General features: G+C 45.4%; 2 protein-coding genes across 2 annotated transcripts; both read right to left on the reverse strand.

Moving 5' to 3' along the window:
• Positions 1-11,266: 11,266 nt before the first annotated feature.
• On the reverse strand, positions 11,267-20,364 carry dnaja3b (DnaJ heat shock protein family (Hsp40) member A3b; the record flags this gene model as incomplete). The annotated part of the gene is made up of 12 exons (XM_080832031.1): positions 11,267-11,918; positions 12,335-12,450; positions 13,211-13,302; positions 14,607-14,722; positions 15,303-15,431; positions 16,691-16,755; positions 17,052-17,199; positions 17,551-17,703; positions 18,234-18,431; positions 18,805-18,888; positions 19,201-19,337; positions 20,163-20,364. 11 exons carry the CDS (start codon positions 20,362-20,364, stop codon positions 12,344-12,346), a joined length of 1,431 nt encoding a protein of 476 aa, XP_080688157.1. The 3' UTR covers positions 11,267-11,918; positions 12,335-12,343.
• A 613-nt stretch (positions 20,365-20,977) lies between these two features.
• Positions 20,978-22,921, reverse strand: LOC308373156 (heat shock 70 kDa protein-like; the record flags this gene model as incomplete). Its single annotated transcript, XM_080848571.1, has 1 exon — positions 20,978-22,921. One exon carries the CDS (start codon positions 22,919-22,921, stop codon positions 20,978-20,980), a length of 1,944 nt encoding a protein of 647 aa, XP_080704697.1.
• Positions 22,922-23,122: the final 201 nt, after the last annotated feature.

Here is a 23,122-nt window from a genome sequence, read left to right on the forward strand (position 1 = left end):
ACCCGGGCATTGTTGACCGCTCCGAAGGAACACGGCAGGGGTGGGGGGGTGGGTTCGGGCGGTTTATACACCATCTCTTTTTTCTTTTTTTTTCATTCTCTATCAGGGGTCAAAGCAACCCTACTACCTGCCTTCTCTGACCCTCTCTGGTTTCTCTCTCCCTCTCACTGTCTGTGAGTCGCTCTGTTTGTCTGTGTTTGTTCCCTTCACTATCTCTCTCTCTCTTCTTTCTCTCTCTCTATATGCACACATATTTCTCTCCCTCTGTCTCCATTTTTCCGTCTATTGGTCTACCTTCCCAGGATCCCTCCACAGGGAGGGAGGGAGAAAAGAGAGCTTAGAGAGCCAGAGCTCCATATCTCCTCGAGTCTTGTCTCCCTCCTTTCTCAACCACCCCCTGCCCACCCACCCCCAACTCCTTGCCGGAAATCAAGCAACTCCTCTGGCACAGCAGCACGGCTTCAGTGCCAGAGAATGTCAGACATGAAAAACAAAAACAAGTGGGAGAAATGACAGGCTCCCTGGCCTGGCCTCGTCGTCTCTCCTCAGTTTGTTGTTTTCCACCTGAAGGTAACAGGTGAATTCCAGCACAGAGTAACTCTGTGTGTAGCCGTGCCATACTGCACACTCAGAAGGAAGGGTAGAGAGAGACAGAGAGAGAGAGAGAGAGAGAGAGAGAGAGAGGGAGAGAGAGAGAGAGGCAGAGCGAGAGAGACAGAGAGGGAGAGAGAGCTAGAGAGGGAGAGAGAGAGAGACAGAGAGAGACAGAGAGAGAGAGACAGAGAGGGAGAGAGAGCTAGACAGGGAGAGAGAGAAAGGGTGAGAGCTTTGCTGTATCATAGCTCTGGCAGAGGATCAAGTGCTGCAAAAGTTATGCAAGCCTCCAGAAGAATATGATTTCTTTTTCTGATCTCTCTGAACTCTCTCCATTGAACTCCCTTTTTGAGTCCGGCCGCCAGTCCCGCATGCCTGCTCGTGAGACACACGTGATGACGGTCCGCGCACAGATCCTCTGCGCCACATGCGCAGGCTTTTGAGAGAGCGAAAAACCCTGAGATCTCACCAACTTATCTTTGTTTTCATGTTGGCAAAGCCACAATATTCTATGCCCTTTGTTCTCTCCTCTCTCTCTCCCCCCCCTCGTCGAACCCCCAATTTTGATCTGTGAGCTCAGCGTATCAAAGTGGTGGCGAGCAAAGTGGCTTTCATCTCTCGCAAAGCCTCGGGGGATTAGATGGGTGTGGGGACGGAGGGGGTGGTTGTGGACATCTGAGGAACAGTAATAAAGTCTCCTCGTGCCCTGCGGGGTGAAGAAGCTCCCGTGTGTGCTCCCTCCCGAGAAAAAGAGGACTTGGAGCTGCCGGCACCGGGGAACTGGAGCCGAAGGTGCCGAAGCTTGCAAAATTCCATGGCCGGATGGTGACATTTTGGGAGGGAGGAGAAAGAGAGGAGGAGGAGGAGGTGGTGGTTGAAGAGGAGGTGGTGGAGGGGTTTGGGATGAATATGTTCATGTGGAGATGACTTCGAGCGAGAGAAGCATAAATCATCAATAGATTTTTTTATCTGGTAGCGCAGACCTGCACTGTGACAGCTCACCATACCCAAAAGCTCCCTCACAGGTAAGCATAATCTCTCCAACACTAAACAGACACCATGTAACACCATATATAAATATAACCTCCTTGATTGTGTTTTTCCAGTAGTAATTTCACTGGTGGCATTTTTCACAGGGCTTCATTTCACTGTTTCCTCCTCTGGCTGAATGTGGTAAAGCCATGATTGGCCACTGTGCCACAGCAAGAAACATTTGTCACAAGAGATGGTTGGCATAAACCAAAACCCAATGTACAGGCCCTGCTCTTGGACCTAATGAAAAAGGATGGTCCTGGGTGTGCACTTCTGTCAGTGCCTCTCATTGGGTCCATCTGTAGGAAAATCCCATCCATCAACTTCAGTCATTTCTCTCCGCAAGGAAATGCTGCCAATTTGTATCATAGGAGTCAACCAATAGCAAGCCCTGTCAAGCCCTCATTCACTTGCATTCATTTCTAAGAGCTATTACAGGGTTGCACCTTTGCTCCCAAATGGCAAACTGACAAACTGAAAAAAATCCCACAATGGTAGGGCACATGCGAGCCACCCAGCTCATCAAAGGAGAGGTGGAGGGGAGCGGAGCAGGGGAGCACACATGAGGGCAGAGCAGGAGAGGAGATACACGTGGGGAGACAAGACAATTTATGGAGGGATTTGATGGGATTTCCAGTTTGGTATCTGAGGATGGGTCAGAGGGCTAGGGTGGGGTGGAGGTTGCAGTAAAGCAACTACAAGCACACACACACAAACGCACACACACACACACGCACACATACACACACACACAAACGCGCGCGCACACACACACACACACACACACACACACACACACACACACACACACACACACACACACACACACACACATATGCACACACACGCTCACACACTCACACACAAACGCGCACACACACACACACTCTCATGCGAACTGCCGTGCGGCAACCTAATCTCTGACCAGATGTGTGCCTGGGAGCGAGCCCACGCCGTGTCAGCACCCTTAACATCCTTCTTCCTCCTTTCTCCTCTTCTTCCTCTCTCTGCTTCCCGACCAACCTTTTATCTCACGCAGCAGCCTCAGTCTCAGCCACCTGCTGACAAGGAAAAAGCATTTCAGGCCAGACACAAACGAGCAGGAACGGAATGAAAGTTCGGGGGAACTAATGTGAGTAATGTTGCAGCTGAGCCATACATGACCTATATCGACCTATATCGAGTGCACCTCGGAAAACAAATAATTTCCGGTATCTTTTATGACTAATACTGAGACCTCTGCATAACTATAAGTGTGTATAGTCTAGTTCCAACTCAATGGAATTAAGGAGGTTCCGTAGGACGGGTCGATATTGTATAACAAATATTCCCTTCAGTTTTCTGTCTGGTTCATTCAAGTAGGTCGTTGGTTCAGTTCCTCCATGTTAGAACAAAGGGATAGTCTATGCTGCACTTTAAAGGCACCACGGCGGGTTGTGATGGATGGACTTTGAGCTTGCGCCAACCGTCTCCCATTCCTCAACCCCGAACAGGTTCCCCTCTTGTTTTGACAACGGTGCGTTATTGTGACAGGCGTCACGTTCCGGTGCCAAGCGTGAGGAGCGAGGGGGTGCAGGGGGGGATCCTTCAAGTGCCGGAGAGGAAGTGAACTGGGAAGCGTTCAGACCGTGACAAAGACCCCAACAAGATAAACACAAAATCAGGTATGCGAGTCTCGATTCGCACGGACAAAACAGCACTCTCTGGAACCACTCACTGCCCAGAAATGTCTGTTGTTCTTGGCCATCCAAAAGCCCATTCACCCCCCCCCCCCCCCCCTTCCCACCACCTCCAACACCAACACCCCGCCCCTCTTTTGCTGTCTTCCCTCGCCTGCTTTCAGTCCATTCAGAGACACTAGGGCCCAGAGTCAGACCCACAGCTTTTAAAAAGTGACCTCTGCTGAGTGGAACTTGGTCCAACCCCCCCTTCCGCTTTCCCCCTTCCCATGACTATCCAAAGAGATCCCAACCCCACCCACCCAAAGGCACAAACCTCTGGTGGTCCTGATTGATCTAGCAACACTCACAGGTCATCCTGCATCATCCAGACAAACGAGACTAACTGACCCATAGCTAGAGGGCCTGGATAACAACCAACAGCTCCTCCATACCCACCCCGCACACATCAACCCCTCAGGCTCTAACATATAAGGCATTTCAAACAGAAGGGAGGAAGGTCAGACAGGGTGGATGTACCTGTCACAGAGTTTTGGGACGATAAGCCCCAGGCTTTTACCTGGGCCTTTTGGTCTTGAGGACAGCCCCATTGTGTCATGGTCTGATGGGAAAAGATATGGGACTTCCCGCGAGAGGTGCTCCCATCTGATAACTCTTTGTTGCCCCACTTTGTTGCAAACGGGAGAGGATGGGAAATCATTGACCCCCTCAGCTCTGTGCTCTGGTCACATTTGTTGATTTGCAGGGCACTGTTTTCCCTGGCTGGCTAGCGGGCTCAAAATACCCCCCCAAGCACACACACACCCCCAACTGCTTTTTCCACAAGCTTGTCCCTGTTACTGTTTTTTCTGTAATTATATTTACTTCTCATTTATCTGTTTCTTAAAGAGACTTTACTGTCATTACCAAATCAATCCAAATCGGATTTTCTATTTAATGGAAATTGTAATTCGTTGATGTTTGCGTTCTTAAAACATTGTTGTTGGTGTTGAAATTCAGGATTCTCAGTGCCAGTGAGCAAATCGGAAGTTCTTGTGCACCAACAGCAACACTATATGAGGACAAATATTCATCAAACTAGTCAAAACAAAACTGGTAAATCTTTGTTTGCTTGAACAGGTAAACTGCCGCTCCTGTTTGTTTGATGAGTAAAGTATTCCTCCCATCACAGACAGTGAGTCTGGAGTAGAGCAGAGTGGTGCAGTGAGCCCTGACATGGATGAGTTCCCCTCCAGGGGCGTGCAGAGATTTTGAGGGGCTGTTGCTCTAACCTGAAAAAGGGCCCTAGTGAATAACATTCAGTGCAAAGATCCACCCATTCGGTGGTCAATATCTTGTGATGTAAAAGTTCAACGTTAATTTCTTGGATGCAAACCACATTTTAGGAATTTGGTCCAGGGGGGCCCGCAACCGACAGATTTCCATAACTCAAGAACGGCTTAAGAAGATCGATGTGCTTCTATTTGCATTTGGCTTACTCAACAAAATGGCTACCTGTGGCCAATCTAAATTCATCAGCTAATAAATGCTTGTGTGAATGGCCAATCTAAATGGAATTTTGTAGGCTCATTAATAATCGCATATTGAACTTCAAACCTTGCATACTTATTGAACCTCGCATACTTACCTCAAAACTCAACAGGCTGGTTTCATTTAAGACTAAACCAAATGTTACCATTGTAGGCTAATGTTACAGGCCTACATGCCTTAATACACGTAGGAGTATTTTATGGAGAAAACCAACGTTACGCTTTTTTTTGTGTTCTTTGTCTCCGCTTAATCAAATATTGTTATACAGTATGTCGGCCTCAGCACCTCAGCGGGTTTACCCCTTAGATAACTATATTCATTTCTTAAATCTTACGACCCTGATGCATGGAAATGTAAATCTTAGCTGTGTTTGGTCGATGGGCTAAGCTAAGCAAAGCGACGCCATTCTTATGGAAAAACAGCAACTGTTTCTACCCGGGAGACCAGTAGTGTGAGAGTAAAATAACAGTTGACAGCAGAAGTCGCTAGCGGGATTTATAGTGCTGTTGTGGATATCTCTGCACAGGATTCACTTGAAGCCATGATGACGGCAAAAACCTTTACCAGCCAAAGCACAGCACAGTGATTTTCTCTTTTAAAAGGCATAATTTAGTAAAGTTTCCATCCACCCGCTGGACTTTGAACAACTGGCAGTTTTGTTTTGGATGTGCTTACGGAGGCAAAATTATGTTTTTGGTCACTTTATTCATGTGGGTTCACTGTGTACCCGCAGATACACACAAACATCTACGCTCACACGTCCAGACAGAAGACAGACAGACACACACACACACACACACACACACACACACACACACACACACACTCTCTCTCTCTCACTTACACCCTGCATGTGTGGGTGGGAATGGTGAGCAGAGGGTAATTTGTTGGCGGTTTCTCATCATCTCAGGAGTCCCACTAAAAAGCCTCTCATTATAGCTGAGGCTGTATGGTCTATGGTCTGGTCTGCAGCCGGTTGCACCAGTCGAACGTAAGTTCTAACTTAAGCTACGATGGACGTAGATTGCCCCTACGTTCGACTTTACACTCTACTAAAAAAATGGCAGTTGCACCAAGCAGATAGTTCCAACGTAACGCTAAGTCCTAACTTAGATTTTACACCTCCCAAATAGTTGGTGTAAGTTCCATGTCATGCGATTAAGAGTCTGTATTAAAGACCGCTAAATACGTTAAAAAATAAAAACAAAAGATGGCTATTCGTTTCGAGCAATGGGAAGAGGAGTTTCAACGCGGGTTGCGTCGCGAACGGATTGTCCGTGACCGTGTAGATCCATTTAACGAGTACGACGATGTTGATTTATATACACGATTTCGGTTTCGCCGAGCCGAATTGGTAAGAATAACCAATCTTCTTGCCAACGACCTGCGACACAACACAAACCGAAATTGGGCTCTAAGTCCATAGATGCAAGTGTGTTTGGCTCTGAGATATTTTGCCACTGGTTCTTTTCAGAACCTGGTGACTCAGTCCATGTCCACAAGTCTACCGTCTGTAGAGTGGTTCGATCTGTAGCAGTGTTAATTCGGTTAAAACATTCTTCACGTGAAAATATTTGCTGAACAACTCAACTTACCTCCTCGAGGGATAAAAAACAATTCCACCCCAGCTACTACAAACCATAATGTGTGTGAACAATGGCTAACTCTGACAAAAACTCACGACACACAACGAATACATACAAAGCAGCAATAAGCTGCAATTTATTATAAAAATCCGCCATCAAATAGCTTAACCTCACGCATATACCGTAGGGTGGCCAGGCAGTCATGTCAATTTAGAGAATAAATGACGGTTGAACTGTTTTGCCCTCTCATTTCGGGTGCTAAACGCGTCTTAACTCAACACATGTCGTGTAAAGAAACTCGCCGGTACTTCCTGTTTACATTGTTATCTGTAATAATGATTGGCTTGAAATTGTCTTAACGTCATTAAATGCGACACTGGTACACTTTACGAACTACTAGTTAAGTTAAGACTTAAGTTACGGTGGTGCAACCCAAATTTAGAACACCTTTAGTTTGAAACTAGCTACGTCGAACATAGGGTTAAGGAGAACTTTACGCCCTAACTTACGATCCACCTTACGTTCGACTGGTGCAACCGGCTGCTGGTCTGCAGTGGCCCATGCTAGTGAAGCAGACCTGGGTAGATGAGGGGGAGGCGTTGGGTGGTGGACCACGGGTCTGTTCATTATCCTGATCTATGACACAAACCGCCTCCAATACCGCTCCGCTTCAGCATGGCATAAAAGGAGAAGCAAAACCTCGCCATTACTGTTGATTGTATGACACAATCATCCCACAAAGGTCTCCATTCTCCGGCAGGCTCCGGTGAAGTCATTCAGAAGGTGGGCCTGAGACGGTGCAGTGTGGTCCTCTGGTGCTGGGGGCTGAGACGGTGCAGTGTGGTCCCCTGGTGCTTTGGGCTGAGACGGTGCAGTGTGGTCCTCTGGTGCTGGGGGCTGAGACGGTGCAGTGTGGTCCTCTGGTGCTGGGGGCTGAGACGGTGCAGTGTGGTCCTTTGGTGCTGGGGGCTGAGATGGTGCAGTGTGGTCCTCTGGTGCTGGGGGCTGAGATGGTGCAGTGTGGTCCTCTGGTGCTGGGGGCTGAGATGGTGCAGTGTGGTCCTCTGGTGCTGGGGGCTGAGATGGTGCAGTGTGGTCCCATGGTGCTGGGGGCTGAGATGGTGCAGTGTGGTCCCCTGGTGCTGTGGGCTGAGACGGTGCAGTGTGGTCCCCTGGTGCTGTGGGCTGAGACGGTGCAGTGTGGTCCTCTGGTGCTGGGGGCTGAGACGGTGCAGTGTGGTCCCCTGGTGCTGTGGGCCCCTGGTGCAGTGTGGTCCCCTGGTGCAGTGTGGTCCCCTGGTGCAGTGTGGTCCCCTGGTGCAGTGTGTCCCCTGGTGCTGTGTGGTCCCCTGGTGCAGTGTGTCCCCTGGTGCTGTGGGCTGCCTCAGGTCTGGGGTCTCACCATGGAGAACTGAGGCAGGGCAGTGGTGGAATGGAACTGGTACCAAGCCACATGTCAGTTTGCCTCCATCCTCTCCCTCTTTATATCTTTCTATCTCTCTCTCTCTCTCCCCCGTTTCTCCACCTCAGTCCAGATGTCACTGAGGTAATCATTTACTGCAGACAAGACACTTTGAGCCCTAGAGGCCACACATTCACACAGTCATTTGGCAGGGCTTAATATGCAAAGCAACTCTAGGCATATTAGAGGCATGTTTTTACAAATTCTCAGTATTTGTGCTTCTTGGGAACTATATCAGTGGAGTTGATTGCAGACAGCTGTATGGCTGTGCTCCCATGCAAAATTGGATTATTTTCATTTTCAATAGTGAGTTCAAACTCATTTTGAAAACCAGTCTTTCTATGGGAAGAAATTCGCTTTTGGATGTTAACTGCTACAGCTCAATCACCCATAGCAAAATTATTCTATGTACATGTTTCTTCCATGTATCGGACTGGATAATCTACTCCAAGGGGTTGATTAGGTATTGGGAGTAACCTTATGAAACGATGTAGCTACGCATTAAGACATTAATCAAAAACTGACAATGTGTGGATAAGACTATGACGGTAAAGAAAATGAAAACTAATGCCAGCATGAAAAAAGTTAAGTTTCGATTCCTGGGAGGAATTCGTCGCCACTGTTCCAATGCCTTGGGAACGACACACAGCTGCAGCAAAGCACATAACACAGTTTCAGGGCTTTATTAGTGTGTGTGATTGATACATAGAGACAAGGGACACAGTGGAGTAGTGTGTGTGTGTTTGTGTGTGCTTGTGTGTGTGTGTCAGAGAGTGATAGAGAAAAAGAAAGAGAGAGAGAGAGACAGAGAGAGAGAGAGAGAGAGAGAGAGAAAGAGAAAGAGAGAGAGAGACGAGCCTGTTCCTCTCATCTGGTTGTTGTGACTTTACTGAGCGTGTTTGTGGGAATGGCCTCTGGACAGACAGTCAAGTGTCTGTTCCCGAGTTCTCAGGCCTCTCAGGGGTCAGAAGGGAGGAGACAGTGACGAGGACGAGCGTGAGAGCATCTGCCACTGTCTGGTTATGTCTGGTGTCAGCAGTGTTTACCGGGGTCACTTCCTGGATGAGGTGCCATAAGTGCAGGGAAACAGCTCTCCGCTCAGCACCATACAGTATTTTATTGCCCCAGGATCAGCAGTATTGCCTCTGCGGTGTGCCGCATTACGCCCCGTCCACTGCGCACGCTTCACAGGGGAAATGAACACCTCACTCTGAGCATATGAAATTTTCAGAAGGGCTCAAGATGCAGGCTTTATCCCCCCCCCCCCCCCCCCTCTCTCTCTTCCTTTCATCTCTTTTCCTCTCTCCCCTCCTCTGGCCAGTGCGTCTCTCCCCACCTGATTCTCTCGGAACACTTCTGGCCTTCCCTCTTTCTTTTCTTTCCCTGCACTCCTCCTCCTTCCTTTCTCTCTCTTCATCGTCTCTCTCCCTTTCATCTCTTTTCCTCTCTAACCTCACTGTGTTGCTCCCCACCTCATTCCCTCTCAGTACTTCTGGCTTTCCCCTATCTTTCCTTTTCTCTCTCCCTCCCTCTGCTCCCCCTTCTTTCTCTTTCTTTTCTCCCGCTCACAGGTGGCGGCTGGCCCTGGGGCAAAGCTACCGTGCCTTATCTCCATCTATCAGCATCCGTCGGCTTCTTGAAAGCAGAGAGCAGCGGCTCCCCATGTCTCCGCTGACACCAGCCCCCGCTCTGTTTTGGAGATGATGCCGATGTTTTGGAAACGGGCTTTTGACTGGCTGTATTATTTAGAAAAGGAGAAAAAAGAGAAAAAAAGTAGCTCTGTGTTCTTGCCCCCTCTTCAAAAGCCTTATTCATCATTTGGGAGAAAACAATCTGCCATACTTACACATCTAAAGGGTTATGAGGCACTTGAGGTTGGCTTGTCAGCTGCTCGAGAGGATCTGTGGTGAACTGATCCTAGTGGTTGACAGCTGGAGTGATGTGCCTGTGTGTGCTTGAGGCGCGGCTTCGCAGTGATAGAAAGAGAAAGAAGGGATATGAACAGCACAACGATGGAGTGAGAGGGCAAAGGTTTTCACCCTGGGGGCTCGCCATTGTCCAGTTATTAGCTTTGGACACTTACATAAAGCAAGACACTCAAAGGTCTACTTTGCACTAATCTTCGGAGAAGTTTTACACAGACAACCACTATTGAGGCATTATCAAGGCAAAAACTGAGGGGCCAAATAATGTCCACTCAATAGTTATAAAGAGCACCATAACCTTAAACAGTGTCACTGTCACTCAGTAGTTTGTGTTCACATTCACATTTACAAGTTTATCTAATATAGAGTGCAGCTACAGATATAAAGTCCATTCTCCCCAGTGTGTATCACCCATTACCTTTGTGTTGCTAGCAACATGCTCTAGGCTACTAGTTGAAACTACAGGACAACATTCTTCAGTTGTAGTCAACTCAGCTCCTTGTCACAGACACAACCCGCACTTGACATGACACCGCTCAGGCGTTATGAGGACGTTTGCATGTCTCATCTGCATGTGCACATCGCTAAGACGGCCAGACATGGCAGAGGCTAGAAGAAAGAGCAGAGGTCCGCCCAAACGTATGGGTGATGTCCAGCTCTACTACTCAAGCTACTCTGACATAGATAATCAGGTTTCAATATCAGTGCTCAGGCATTACCAAAACGGAGACGTGCATAGCGACCACATCCGCTAGCTTACATGCCAGGGTGCCAAGAACCTGACGCAACTCTTCACAATCGCTATCTTCATTGCCGGCACTAAATCTACCTCATCTGGGCAAGGAAGAGACGCTGTCTGTGCCACAAGTGGATGTTTGAGGTTTGAAAGAGGGCGAGGGCCTGCTGTTCAACATAGTATTTACACTGCTGAATGGCAAATGGCAAAGGCATAGAAAGACTACATTCCGAACAGTCAGGCACAGCTGGGATGCTGTTTTGATGGTTACCATGGAGACGATAAGGAGCAGGCTGATAGATAGACAAAGAGCACCAGAGAGAGAGAGAGAGAGAGAAACAAGCAGAGTTCTCTGGCTGCAGGATACATAAATATTTTTATGGACTATTTTCTGCCTCTTCTTCTTTGTTCTCATAATCTGTAATTAATCATTCTCTTAACTCCCTAAATGCTCCCATATTGTGGTTTAATCCAACATGAAATAAACTGGGGACCTCCCAGGAAGACCATCTGCCAAGGTCATACAGGCAAATTCCAATCTTTTATTCCAAAACACATTGTTTTAATGGCTGAATATAAAACATAGCATGCTATTGTTTTCCTCTGTAGCTATGAAGCTAAACTAACCAGTAAGGTTTGAGCCTGAAATACCGTGAGACAGTATACAATCCATTAGCACCACCTAGTGGCTACTGCTTTGACATGCAACACTTTGCCGAGTTCAGAGATGCCAAACAGTGGTTCACCTGCTTTATGCAATTTTTGATGGTTTAAAGACATTTTAGTCATCCATAGTTTAATAAACTATATTAAGTTAAGTTTAGGCAAAATTATCTTTTTTATAAAGAGGATTTTTATTAAATGGTGTGATTTGTCCAAGAAAAAAAAATTACATTGTCACGCAAAATATATTAAATATGTACACATTATACAGAATATATTAAAACACCACACAATTATGCCTAGATTTTTGCCATTTATTCAAACACCTTTCAGTCCCACAGTGTAAATTGAATGCTTCCAAAGACATACGGGACAGTACTGCACCTAGACACTCCAGACCACTCCAGCCACAACATCCACCTTCAACAGACCTTACGCCCTCCACCTCCTTCCAATCCTTCTGATCTCTCCCCTTCGTTCTTTCTGGATCCTCTTCACCGGTGTGTCTCGGCTCTGATAGGGGCACTGTAAACGTTGCAGTGTGGGCTGGGCACCCGTCCACCTGCTGGGGCTGCCCATCTGGAATCGTCACCCTTTTACGCGTGTGCCCACCACGACTGCTGGGGGCGAGGGAGGGCTGAGAGAGATGGGAGGGAGCTCTACCAGCCCCTCCTCTCGATTATCCATGTTTGGTACCTGCAGGTCTCTTGCCTAGAGAGAGGAATGGAACAGTTACAAAAAGCACTGCCATCCACATCTAACGATGAAGAGTGCTGTGAGTGCTCTTTCAGTGCTGATGTTAGTTAGTTAAGTCGTAATAACTTAATTAAGTTGTAGATGTCATTTTACTTAACCCATTCCATTTTGAGATGTACTGTTTAGTTGAATTCCCTTCTATTTAATGTTCTACTCAAATATAGCTTACGCTCTACTCATTCAATGTCTTTAAGATGCCTAGTATGAGTACATGAACCACAAGACCTTAACTATCTACTATTATATATATTATAAATATATTACTATTTAACATATTTTCCCCTTCATTGTATATTTAATGTATACATGTTTATATTGACCCACCCGTTTTGATTTAAACTCCCCACTGCCTCATTAAACAGGAGTCTCACCTGTGGCAGTCAGCTGAACATGTTCTTCAGCTTGGAGAAGAAGCCTTCTTCCTCCTTTTTTCCCTCTTCTTTCTTGCTCTGCTGGTCTCCTGAAGACTCGCTACTCTTTGCCCTGGCTGGGGTACAAACAAGACTAGTCACGCCATCTGTCACCACAAGCTCAACACTCCAAGGGAGAGGGGAAGCTCAACACTCCAAGGCAGAGGGAAAGCTCAACACTCCAAGGGAGAGGGAAAGCTCAACACTCCAAGGGAGAGGGAAAGCTCAACACTCCAAGGGAGAGGGAAAGCTCAACACTCCAAGGGAGAGGGAAAGCTCAACACTCCAAGGGAGAGGGAAAGCTCAACACTCCAAGGGAGAGGGAAAGCTCAACACTCCAAGGGAGAGGGAAAGCTCAACACTCCAAGGGAGAGGGAAAGCTCAACACTCCAAGGGAGAGGGAAAGCTCAACACTACAAGGGAGAGGGAAAGCAAGAATTTGTCTCATCTGTTTTAGATCTCCCTGAAAGGTTCTTCTTGCCCCTATCAGCTTCAAAGCAACATCTTCTGAACCATTCCGATTTTTTTCAAAGACTGTAGCTCATTTTGCATGAGGTAAAAGCTGATGTGCATTCAACACTTTAAGTAAAAGCAGATGTGAGCTTCGCCACATATTACGACAATTATAATGAAATATTTTGGCACTGCAATCAAACATTTTGGAGTGACCTGTTTCCTGAGCTCATCGGAGTGGAGGGAGTTATTTCTATTTGGGGGGGAATCAGCATACATGTCTGTGTTGGTGTGAGTGTGCTGCAGTCTGGTGTAGTTGTGTGTTCATCCTGGCATACATGTCTGTGTTGGTGTGAGCGTGCTGCAGTCTGGTGTAGTCTCTACCTGCTGGGTTGACACCAGTGACGGTGCCCTGCACATCCACATCCTCCTCAGCATACTCCAAGAGGAGGGACCTCTGCCTCCGACTCAGTTTTCTTCACAAGACGGAGGAGAGAGAGAGAGAGAGAGAGGAAAAAGAAGGGTATTTTTTTTTATATAGCACATTTCACAGAGGCAATTCACGTGTGTGCTTTGCATAAATAACAGCAAAAGGAATGCTCAAAGGACAGGACAAAAAGAGTGCAAAACAATAAAAGATAAAAATTTAATGTACAGTACATAAAGTAGTAATAAAACAGTAGTAATTATAAGGTATTCATTATTAAAAGACTGTGCACTGTTCATATTTAAAATATAAGTAATATAATTAAGTTAAAAGTAAAGTGCAGTATGAATAACATTGCAATTTTCAGAGCTCAATCATAGGCAAGTGTAAAGAGAAATGTTGTATCCTGGATTAATAAATTGCTACATTTGGGGCACATGTAAGATCTTGCATCAGTTTGTTCCAGTTGCATGACAGCTAAATGCTGCTTCACCTTGTTTAGTTTGGACTCTGGGCTCTACAAGCTGACCTAAATGCTGCTTCACCTTGTTTAGTTTGGAGTCTGGCCTCCACTAGCTGACCTGATATGGTCCTGAGCTGATATTTCAGATGTATTCTGGGCTCAAACCATTCAGTGATTGATGGACTAGTAGCAGCCCCTTTAAATTTATTCTGACAGTGTAATCTGCTGTTTTCTTGGTCCTGGATAAAGATGCCAAACTGATTCCTCTAGAGTATTGTGGTCAGTTGAATTAAATTGTGGCATAGTCGTCAAATTATCCCTAGGTGGTCTTAAAGATGGCAAAGTTTCATCGTTTGACTTTGTGGTGAAAAGCAAGAAAATTCATTTAAAATTAATTTTTAGCAAACAAGTTCATTTAATTTATCGGTGGAAAGTAGTTATGGGGGGTATCTGCTTTGGGGCATTTGTAGGCTTGTCAACCATGGCAAAAAGAGTGCAGGTGATGTTGATGTTCCTGTTAATCAATTTAAGAGACATTTTCTGATGTTCTCCCATTGAGGACACTAGCACTGCTGAACCACGTCTCAGTAAGAAAAAGAAGGTCTAAATAGTAGAATCTTATGTTTATGTATTATTAGCTAAAAATGATTTGTTGGCCAATATTATGTAGAACTAGCTTTGAAGAGGTAATAGAAGCTCCTGGGACAGTCTGCAGTTCACATGATACAGGTTACAGATAAGACTGGTTTACCCCTGGTAATTCAAGTGGACTGGTTTAAGATGAATGCATCTGATTCTTTCCATTCCTAATCAACAATGAATGAATATATACAAATCCCCAATAATACGTCTCTGTTGTAGGGTAAGTATGGGGTCAGCATCTCTCTTACTTTGGGATTTTGATCTTGATGTGGACGTAGTGGTCACCAAAGCCGTAGCTGTTCACTCGCTTGATGCCCTTGCCCTGCAGTCTGACGCGCTGGTCCGGCTGCATCCCAGGAGGAATCTGATGGTTTAAAATGGACACAAATTACTTTACTCCGCATTATAGTATTTGCGCTCACACCCTAAAATTGCTTCAAGTTCTCTTAACAGACTAACAAGGAAGCTCAGTATGGAGCTATACATTTCCACAATGTCTTTTAACGTGCCTGCAAGAGAGGATTATTGTACTAGCATGGCTAGATCATTGTTTAAGGTAGTCTAAGCAGAACCTTTTCATAAAGCACTGATTTCAGCAGTCTTTATACATACTAAGTTACACTTTTGTAGTATATGTAAAACGTATATCCCCCATCAGATAGGATTCTAAAGCTAGGACAGATTTGCGATCTGCCCTGAAATAAAACTTCTGCTTGGTCAAGTCGCTCCAGAACCTCTTCTCAAAGCACTCATTTCTTAAACAGTCTTTATTCATACTAAATGATACTTTTGCAGTATATGTAAAATTGTACTACGCCCCCATTAGATAGGATACCAAAGCTAGGACTGCTGTGCAGTTGGCCTTAAAATTAAACTTCTTCTTGGTTTTTGGTTATGTCGCTCCATGATCAGGGTATGAAGTGAAAGTAGAGTAACAGTCCCACCTCTATGCTGATGGGGTCGTGCAGCCCCTGTGCTTTGGCCGAGCCCCCGAGGATGGCCTGGGCCACGGAGATGTGCACGTCCGAGTGGATGTTGGGGCCTTCACGTCTGAACAGAGGACTCTTCTGGACCTGTGTGTGTGTGAGGGAGAGGGAGAGAAAGTTGTGTCATTGTGTCAAGACTCATTTCCACAGATACTAATCCATTCCACCTTGCCGGCCAAGCATGCATCAGGCGACAGGTAATAGCTTAAGACCTCCACTGAACATTCTGGCAGTAGTCTTATTGTTGATAGTGGCTCTCCAACTTCAACTCTAGTCAAGTCAGCTTTGACAGACATTATCTCTACAATGTCTACAATCCATCAAAGTAAGGGCATTGCAATGGCAAAGATAGTACTGCTGGGATAACAATGTTTTCAAGGTCCAAAATGGAATAGAACCGCTATTCGAAGCTAATGACTCCTTGACCCGCGATGACCATGTCCAGTAGTGTAGTTCTGCCTTTACAATGAGTCTGAAAGTACAACAGAGAGTAAAGCTGAAGGCTGGTGAGCGTTGGGAGGGAGGAAGCTAGTGTGAAGGAAATTGTAATACACAACACAATCAGACAGCTTCTGCTTGTGCAAAGGATGCAAAAGGTGTGAAGCTGGTTTGGGGGTAATCGAGGAACCCCAGCTCGTAAGATGTTAAGAGGTATGATTCCCCCAGTGTCTTACAGCACATAAAGATTTTCCCCCTATTAACGGCTTATAAATAGCTGGGTCAGCACACAAAATAGTAAATCAATGACAACCAAGCAGATGAGAATTTCAGAGAAAGGAGGCTAATCTAATTACGTGTACTTTTTCCAAAGTAGTTCCATTAGCAAGACAATAGCCTCTGCTCCAAGTGCTTTATAAAACTACTCACTGCCTTCTTTGTTAAAGACTATAAAGTGGCAAGAGACATCGCCTTCTCAGAATTATAAAAAAAAAAATGAAAATGACATTACAAATTAGGCTTAAATTTAGTACAGTAGAAGTCCACTAATCAGAAACGCAACCCCAACATAAACAGGGAAGAGCCTTTCCCCTATGTTTGGGTGCAGCATCAGCGCTCATGACAGCATGGGGACAGACAGGAGGCCTGAGGAGCAGGACCATGTGCATCAGCAGCTTATTTCATTGTTATGTCAAAACAATACTTAAAACTGTCTGCCATAACTATTTCAGCGCATGCCTAATCCTAAGTGGAAATAAACGTTTAACAGAAACAAGGAATAAAACCTTTCTTAAAAAAGAACCTTTAAAATAGAAGAGTCTTTTTTTTTTTAGCTGATAAACTTTGCATGACTCAATGCCAAGGTACTGAGTAGGAGACACCAGTATTAACCATGAAGACAGACTCACTCTAAACGTGATGAACATCTCCTTCTTCCCAATAGGCATCCGTACAGACTGCCCGTCATCCACACCTGAAACAGCCATTACAGACATGCGTCAGACAGCTGTTGAAGGAAGAGTACGTCTGACTAACTACGGCATTACGCATTTACTTTATATATATAGATTCGGCTAAATTAACGTTTTTCTAGCTTTTTACCAAATAACTCCAGGTAATGGTATTTCTCTAAACTCTGCTGTTTGAATGCACAAATCACTTCAGCATGGAAGCCCAACAGACTGAGAAGTTGAGCTGAAGTACATTTGAGTTATTCTATGCTTCTCCACCATTATCTCCACCGTTTTCTACAGACCAGCGGCGCCTCACCTGCCGGTACAGGCACCATGACTGTGTGCTTCTGTATAGTCTGGCCCTTGCTCCGGCACAGGACACAGGGTGTGATGATGATGGAGCCGCGGCCTCCACAGCGACGGCAGGTGGTGCGCATCATGAAGGGACCCGTGTTCACGGTCTCCTGTAGAGGGCAGCAGAGGGTACATTATAAGCAAACCTTCTTTCAAAAACTATTTTCAAACATTAGCAACATAACTGCACCGAACAGGGAGCAACATTTAGCTGCGTGTGGCAGGTTCTAACTATACAGCTGGTCAAATATGATGATTAAGCTTTCATACACATATAATAACAAATCATGTCCAATAACCCATGTGTGGCGCACCTAATATCAATTACCTGAATGATCATTACTGATGGACTTGAACACCTGAATGATTATTACTGATGGACTAGTCATATGTTCATCAATTCGAAGGCAATGATTAGATGCAAAAATGGAAGGCCCCTTAAATGAAAAGTGTTTCCTCACCATGCCGGTGCCATTGCAGTAGTGGCAGTGCTGGACTTTGGTGCCAGGCTCACTTCCTTTGCCGTCACACCGCGGGCAGTCGTCCTCAACGTTGACCGTGATCTCCTTGTTGACACCCTTGGCGGCCTGAGTGAACGTCAGCTCCATCACAAACTGGAGAACAAAAACAAAGAGGGACTTGAAGTTTTTCCAGCAACATGAACCATCACTCACCGTACTAACAAACGGTCAGAAATTATGTCCCAGTAGCTCAACTGGTACAGTAGGGTGTTCAACTCCATTCCCGGGAAGCACCCAGAGATTAAAACTATACCTTACCTATAGTGCCAATCACTTTGGTCGTGTGTGTGCCCAATTAAAAAAAGGCAAATGAATCTGCACTGAACTACAAGAAGTGCTGTCATCAGCAATGAGCCCATCAACCTTCTGCAACTCTTCCTGTAGTTCAGTAGGTAACAGCTGAAGCCTGCAGCCTGTTATCTTATACACATTTAACAATCAATATGTTGACACAGTTATACTTTCTTATAACTGCATGAATATGGTTGTTCTCTCTGTGTTACTAATCATGATATGCACTAGATTTCAGACTGTACTCAAACTGGGGAAAACAAAGATCTAGTCTCCCCTCCCTCTGCCGGGGCCTATAGTTCTAGTGAAACGTCAGTGGACACAGGACCGACCTCTGGAGGTTGCTCGAATACGGAGCTGAAATCTCCAAATCCCTGGGCTCCGGAGAAATCGCCAAAGATCTTGCGGAACAATTGCTCAGGGTCCACGTTGGAACCTGCTCTGTACTGCTGTTCTCTTCTGCTCTGGCTCGGGCCCTCAGCCGACCCGTACGTGTCGTACTGCACCCTCTTCAGCTCGTCACTCAACACCTGGGGAGAGAAGTTAGAAAGTGCCACATGACATAAAAATGTACAGCGCATGTTTGGAAGGGTGCAATCTATATAAAGCTTATAATTATTATATAATAAAAATGTATAGCAGTTGAGCTTGTCGACAAGAAAACTAAAAAGCTCAGAATCTGCTCAGAATGTCCGTTGAGTCATTGAGCAACATTCACCCCTGATCTATAGCAAATAAGAACACTTGATGATTTTAAAAGTCCATTCAGGTAATGAACTAAGTAGCTTAATTTTGCCTGCATTTCATTGCAACTCTTCCGTTTTTCCATGGTAAGGGATTTGCTATGGCTGCGGTGTGTAATGATTTGAGCTTCAGCCATTTCTACACCGCAGGAACGTTTACCTCGTAGGCCTCTGCTAATTTAGCAAACTTCTCTTTCGCCTGAGGATCATCTGGGTTGGTGTCTGGGTGGTACTTCTTTGCCATCTGAGGGACAGAAACGCAGTCATTTATTAACACAAGTCCAGTAGAAAAGTCTGAATACTTCTCTGAATACTCCATTCTGTCTAAAACAAGTCCAAATACTTCTTTCTCACATTGTGATATAAATTACCGAGGATTCAGATTACATGTTCATCACCAAAAGTTATAATGTCTGTAACTTTTACTTCCTGTTCTTAGTCTCCTGGCAAAGAAATAATGAAGCCTCAAAATCATTAATTTGTAACACGACCATAAACCACAGTTATGATGTAAGACTCTAGAGCCTGCAACTTTAAGAAAGAAATATGACCTCACCTGGTAATACGCCTTCTTAATTTCCTTCTGCGAAGAATTGCGAGCAACACCCAACACTTGGTAAAAATCTTCCTTGTTCTGGCAGATGGCACTAGTGTGGAAGGACTGGGCACTCAAAACATGCCTGGTCTTTGACCCTACAACCAATGAAAAAGAGCTAGGCTAAGTTCCACAACTATGTATGACACCCGAATAGGACAAATTAAGGCTTTCCATTGATTTTAATCCTGTCAAATTATCAGTTGACAAACTACAAGGGAATAGCATCTTTTGGATAACACTCACAAGAATGCAACACTGAAGTTTCATTGTGTACAAAAAACAACACAATGCACAGTTCTCAGGATGTTGGCACGTTAGAATCTCTTACTAACTTACAATAGGATTTCAACTGTAAAACGGACATGACATGCACGACTGTCACAGTATGGCAAATTAATTAACATAAGACTTCTCAAAACGTAGAAAATTCTGTCACATCCGTCCTCATATAAGCCCATATGTCTTTACCAGAGTTAGGCTAAGTGTGAAGGCTCCCTGTTCTCTACTACCCGTTTGCGAGCTTGCTAAATCACAAAGGAAGCTGTATATTGCATCACAAAAGAGTTCACCTGCATCATCAAATATAGACTTTCCAGTGCTTCGTAATTACAAGGCTGGTTGCGTTCAATGAATGACACAGATCTCATGTACTTATGGGGCAGGCTAGGCAGTTTGTTCAACTATGGTGCCCTTGTCTAGGTTACAGTCTGTTGCATCACCTTAGATAAATGATGGATTGCTAACGTTAACTGACACCTACTCAGACGATCTAAAATAATCGCAAAGCGACCATTTAAACATTTTTTTTCTGCCTAGCGAATAAATAGAAAACGTTTCCTTGGTTGCAAATCATACTGAGCTCTCAGCACTTCAGCATTAACTAACTTGCTAGCATAGCAACTAATAGCCAAATTGCTTACATGACAACCTCCTCAATGTCAGGCTGCTTGCCGCTTTCCAACATCTCTCGTGTCCAACAGCTGAATAATGACGCATTCCCTTAGATGACAGGACCCGTACATCGCAGCAAAAAGTGCTGACAAAACAAGATACTTTAAAAGGTCCTGGAGTTAAAGCAACTGATATTAAGCGTGCCGCACGATTAGCTGTGGACGCCGCCATCTTTACGGCTTGGGCACCGGGGAAGTGTACTGCGCATGTCAGAGACGCTAGCTGGATCTGGTTTAGGGCAACTATGTGTTAGGTTACTCTCAGAAATGAAGAAAACAATATCACTGTATAAAAGTGTTACATATACATTAACATTAGGTATCAGAAGTATACACACTATCAAATATGATCAGTTCTACCATATAATGATTTTAATGTGTTTAGCTATATGACAACTTCATGATCATTAAGCCAGGTTAAAAAACTATCTTGATACCAAAGTATCCTAGTTTATATTTTTATAATCAGTATCCACAAAACCCCCCTTCATGGTTCCTATTGTATAACCTGTAGATTTGATTTATAATTGTATGTTTATGTTGCATTGAAATTGGTATACAATAAGGATGAAAGATTCCTGAGTTTTCATTTTGTAAATGTTTATTATCATGTTCAATGTGAACATGAATGCATGCACTGGCATTTATTTCCATTTAAAGAAATTAAGACAAAAGTTACAGGCACTGCATCAATATATAACCAGGTCACAGTATATAGTAGTACAAAAATGTGTATCATTTACAAAGAAAAATTTACTTATGTGCATTTTGACCAGTCACATACTCTAGTCCACCTCCTCAATGGTGGGCCCCTGTGAACTGGCACCTGCGCCGCTGCGTGCCTGGGCACCACAGCCTCCTGCTGGCATTCCTCCGGGCATTCCTCCCTGGTACAGTTTGGAGATGATGGGGTTGCACACCTTCTCCAGGTCCTTTAGCTGGTGCTCATACTCGTCTTTGTCGGCCAGCTGGTTGCTCTCCAGCCAGGAGATGGCCTGGTTGCACTTCTCAACAACTGTCTTCTTGTCGTCCTCACTGATTTTGCCCTTCATGTTCTCATCCTCAACGCTGCTCTTCATGTTGAATGCGTAGGACTCCAGGGAGTTCTTGGCAGCAATCTTCTCTCTCTGAGTGTCATCTTCTGCTCTGTACTTCTCTGCATCCTGTACCATTTTCTCAATATCCTCCTTGCTCAACCTGCCTTTGTCATTTGTGATGGTTATTTTGTTCTCTTTGCCAGTGCTTTTGTCTACAGCTGACACATTGAGGATTCCATTGGCATCAATGTCAAAGGTCACCTCAATCTGAGGGACACTGCGTGGGGCCGGTGGGATCCCTGTCAGCTCAAACTTGCCCAACAGGTTGTTGTCCTTGGTCATGGCTCTTTCTCCCTCATAGACCTGGATCAGGACCCCGGGCTGGTTGTCTGAGTAGGTGGTGAATGTCTGGGTCTGTTTGGTGGGGATGGTGGTGTTGCGCTTGATGAGGGCTGTCATGACACCTCCAGCCGTCTCAATGCCCAGAGACAGGGGGGCCACATCCAGCAGCAGTAGGTCCTGGACGTTGTCAGACTTGTCACCCATGAGAATGGCAGCCTGAACTGCAGCACCATAGGCCACTGCCTCGTCAGGGTTGATGCCCTTGTTCAGGTCCCTTCCATTAAAGAAGTCCTGCAGCTGTTTCTGGATTTTAGGGATTCTGGTGGAACCTCCCACCAAGACGATGTCATGGATCTGTGCCTTGTCGAACTTGGCATCTCTTAGGGCTTTCTCCACAGGCTCAAGGGTTCCCCTGAAGAGGTCAGAGTTCATCTCCTCAAAGCGAGCTCTGGTGATGGAGGTGTAGAAATCAATGCCCTCATAAAGAGAGTCGATTTCAATGCTGGCCTGGGTGCTGGAGGACAGTGTCCTCTTGGCCCTCTCACATGCTGTGCGCAGCCTCCTCAGTGCCCTCTTGTTCTGGCTAATGTCTTTCTTAAATTTCCTCTTGAACTCCTCCACAAAGTGATTCACCATGCGATTATCAAAGTCTTCCCCACCCAGGTGAGTGTCTCCAGCAGTGGCTTTGACCTCAAAGATGCCATCTTCAATGGTTAGGATAGAAACATCAAAAGTACCACCACCTAGGTCAAAGATGAGGACATTACGCTCACCGGTCGTGCCTTTGTCCAGTCCATAAGCAATGGCTGCTGCCGTGGGCTCGTTGATGATCCTCAGCACATTCAGTCCAGCGATCACCCCAGCATCCTTGGTGGCCTGGCGCTGGGAGTCATTGAAGTAGGCAGGAACGGTGATGACTGCATTGGTTACTTTCTGTCCCAGGTAGGCCTCAGCAATCTCCTTCATCTTCACCAGGACCATGGAGGAGATTTCTTCTGGGTTAAATGTTTTGTTCTCACCTTTGTACTCCACTTGAACTTTGGGCTTTCCTCCATCACTGATGACTGTGAAGGGCCAGTGCTCCATGTCAGACTGAACAACGGAATCATCAAACTTTCGTCCAATCAGACGCTTGGCATCAAAGACGGTGTTGTTGGGGTTCATGGCCACCTGATTTTTTGCAGCATCACCAATCAGCCTTTCTGTGTCTGTGAAGGCCACATAACTCGGGGTGGTTCTGTTGCCCTGGTCGTTGGCAATGATCTCCACCTTTCCATGCTGGAACACCCCAACGCAGGAGTAAGTGGTACCCAGGTCAATACCGATGGAAATACCTTTTGCTGATGACATTCTGATTTCTGAATACACACAAACAAATGCAAAATCAGAGTTTGTATTGATATTTGCATTGATATTACTGATATACTATCAACAGTATTTGTCCCCCTGCCTAGAAATTGTCCAGATATATTAGTTAAAAATACAATACACTGGTCATAAACTGTTGCCCTCCATAAATGGGTTTTCTGTATTACGGCATCAGTAATTTAT

The sequence above is a fragment of the Sprattus sprattus genome, assembly GCF_963457725.1.
Source record: "Sprattus sprattus genome assembly, chromosome: 1".
Taxonomy (NCBI): Eukaryota; Metazoa; Chordata; class Actinopteri; order Clupeiformes; family Clupeidae; genus Sprattus; species Sprattus sprattus.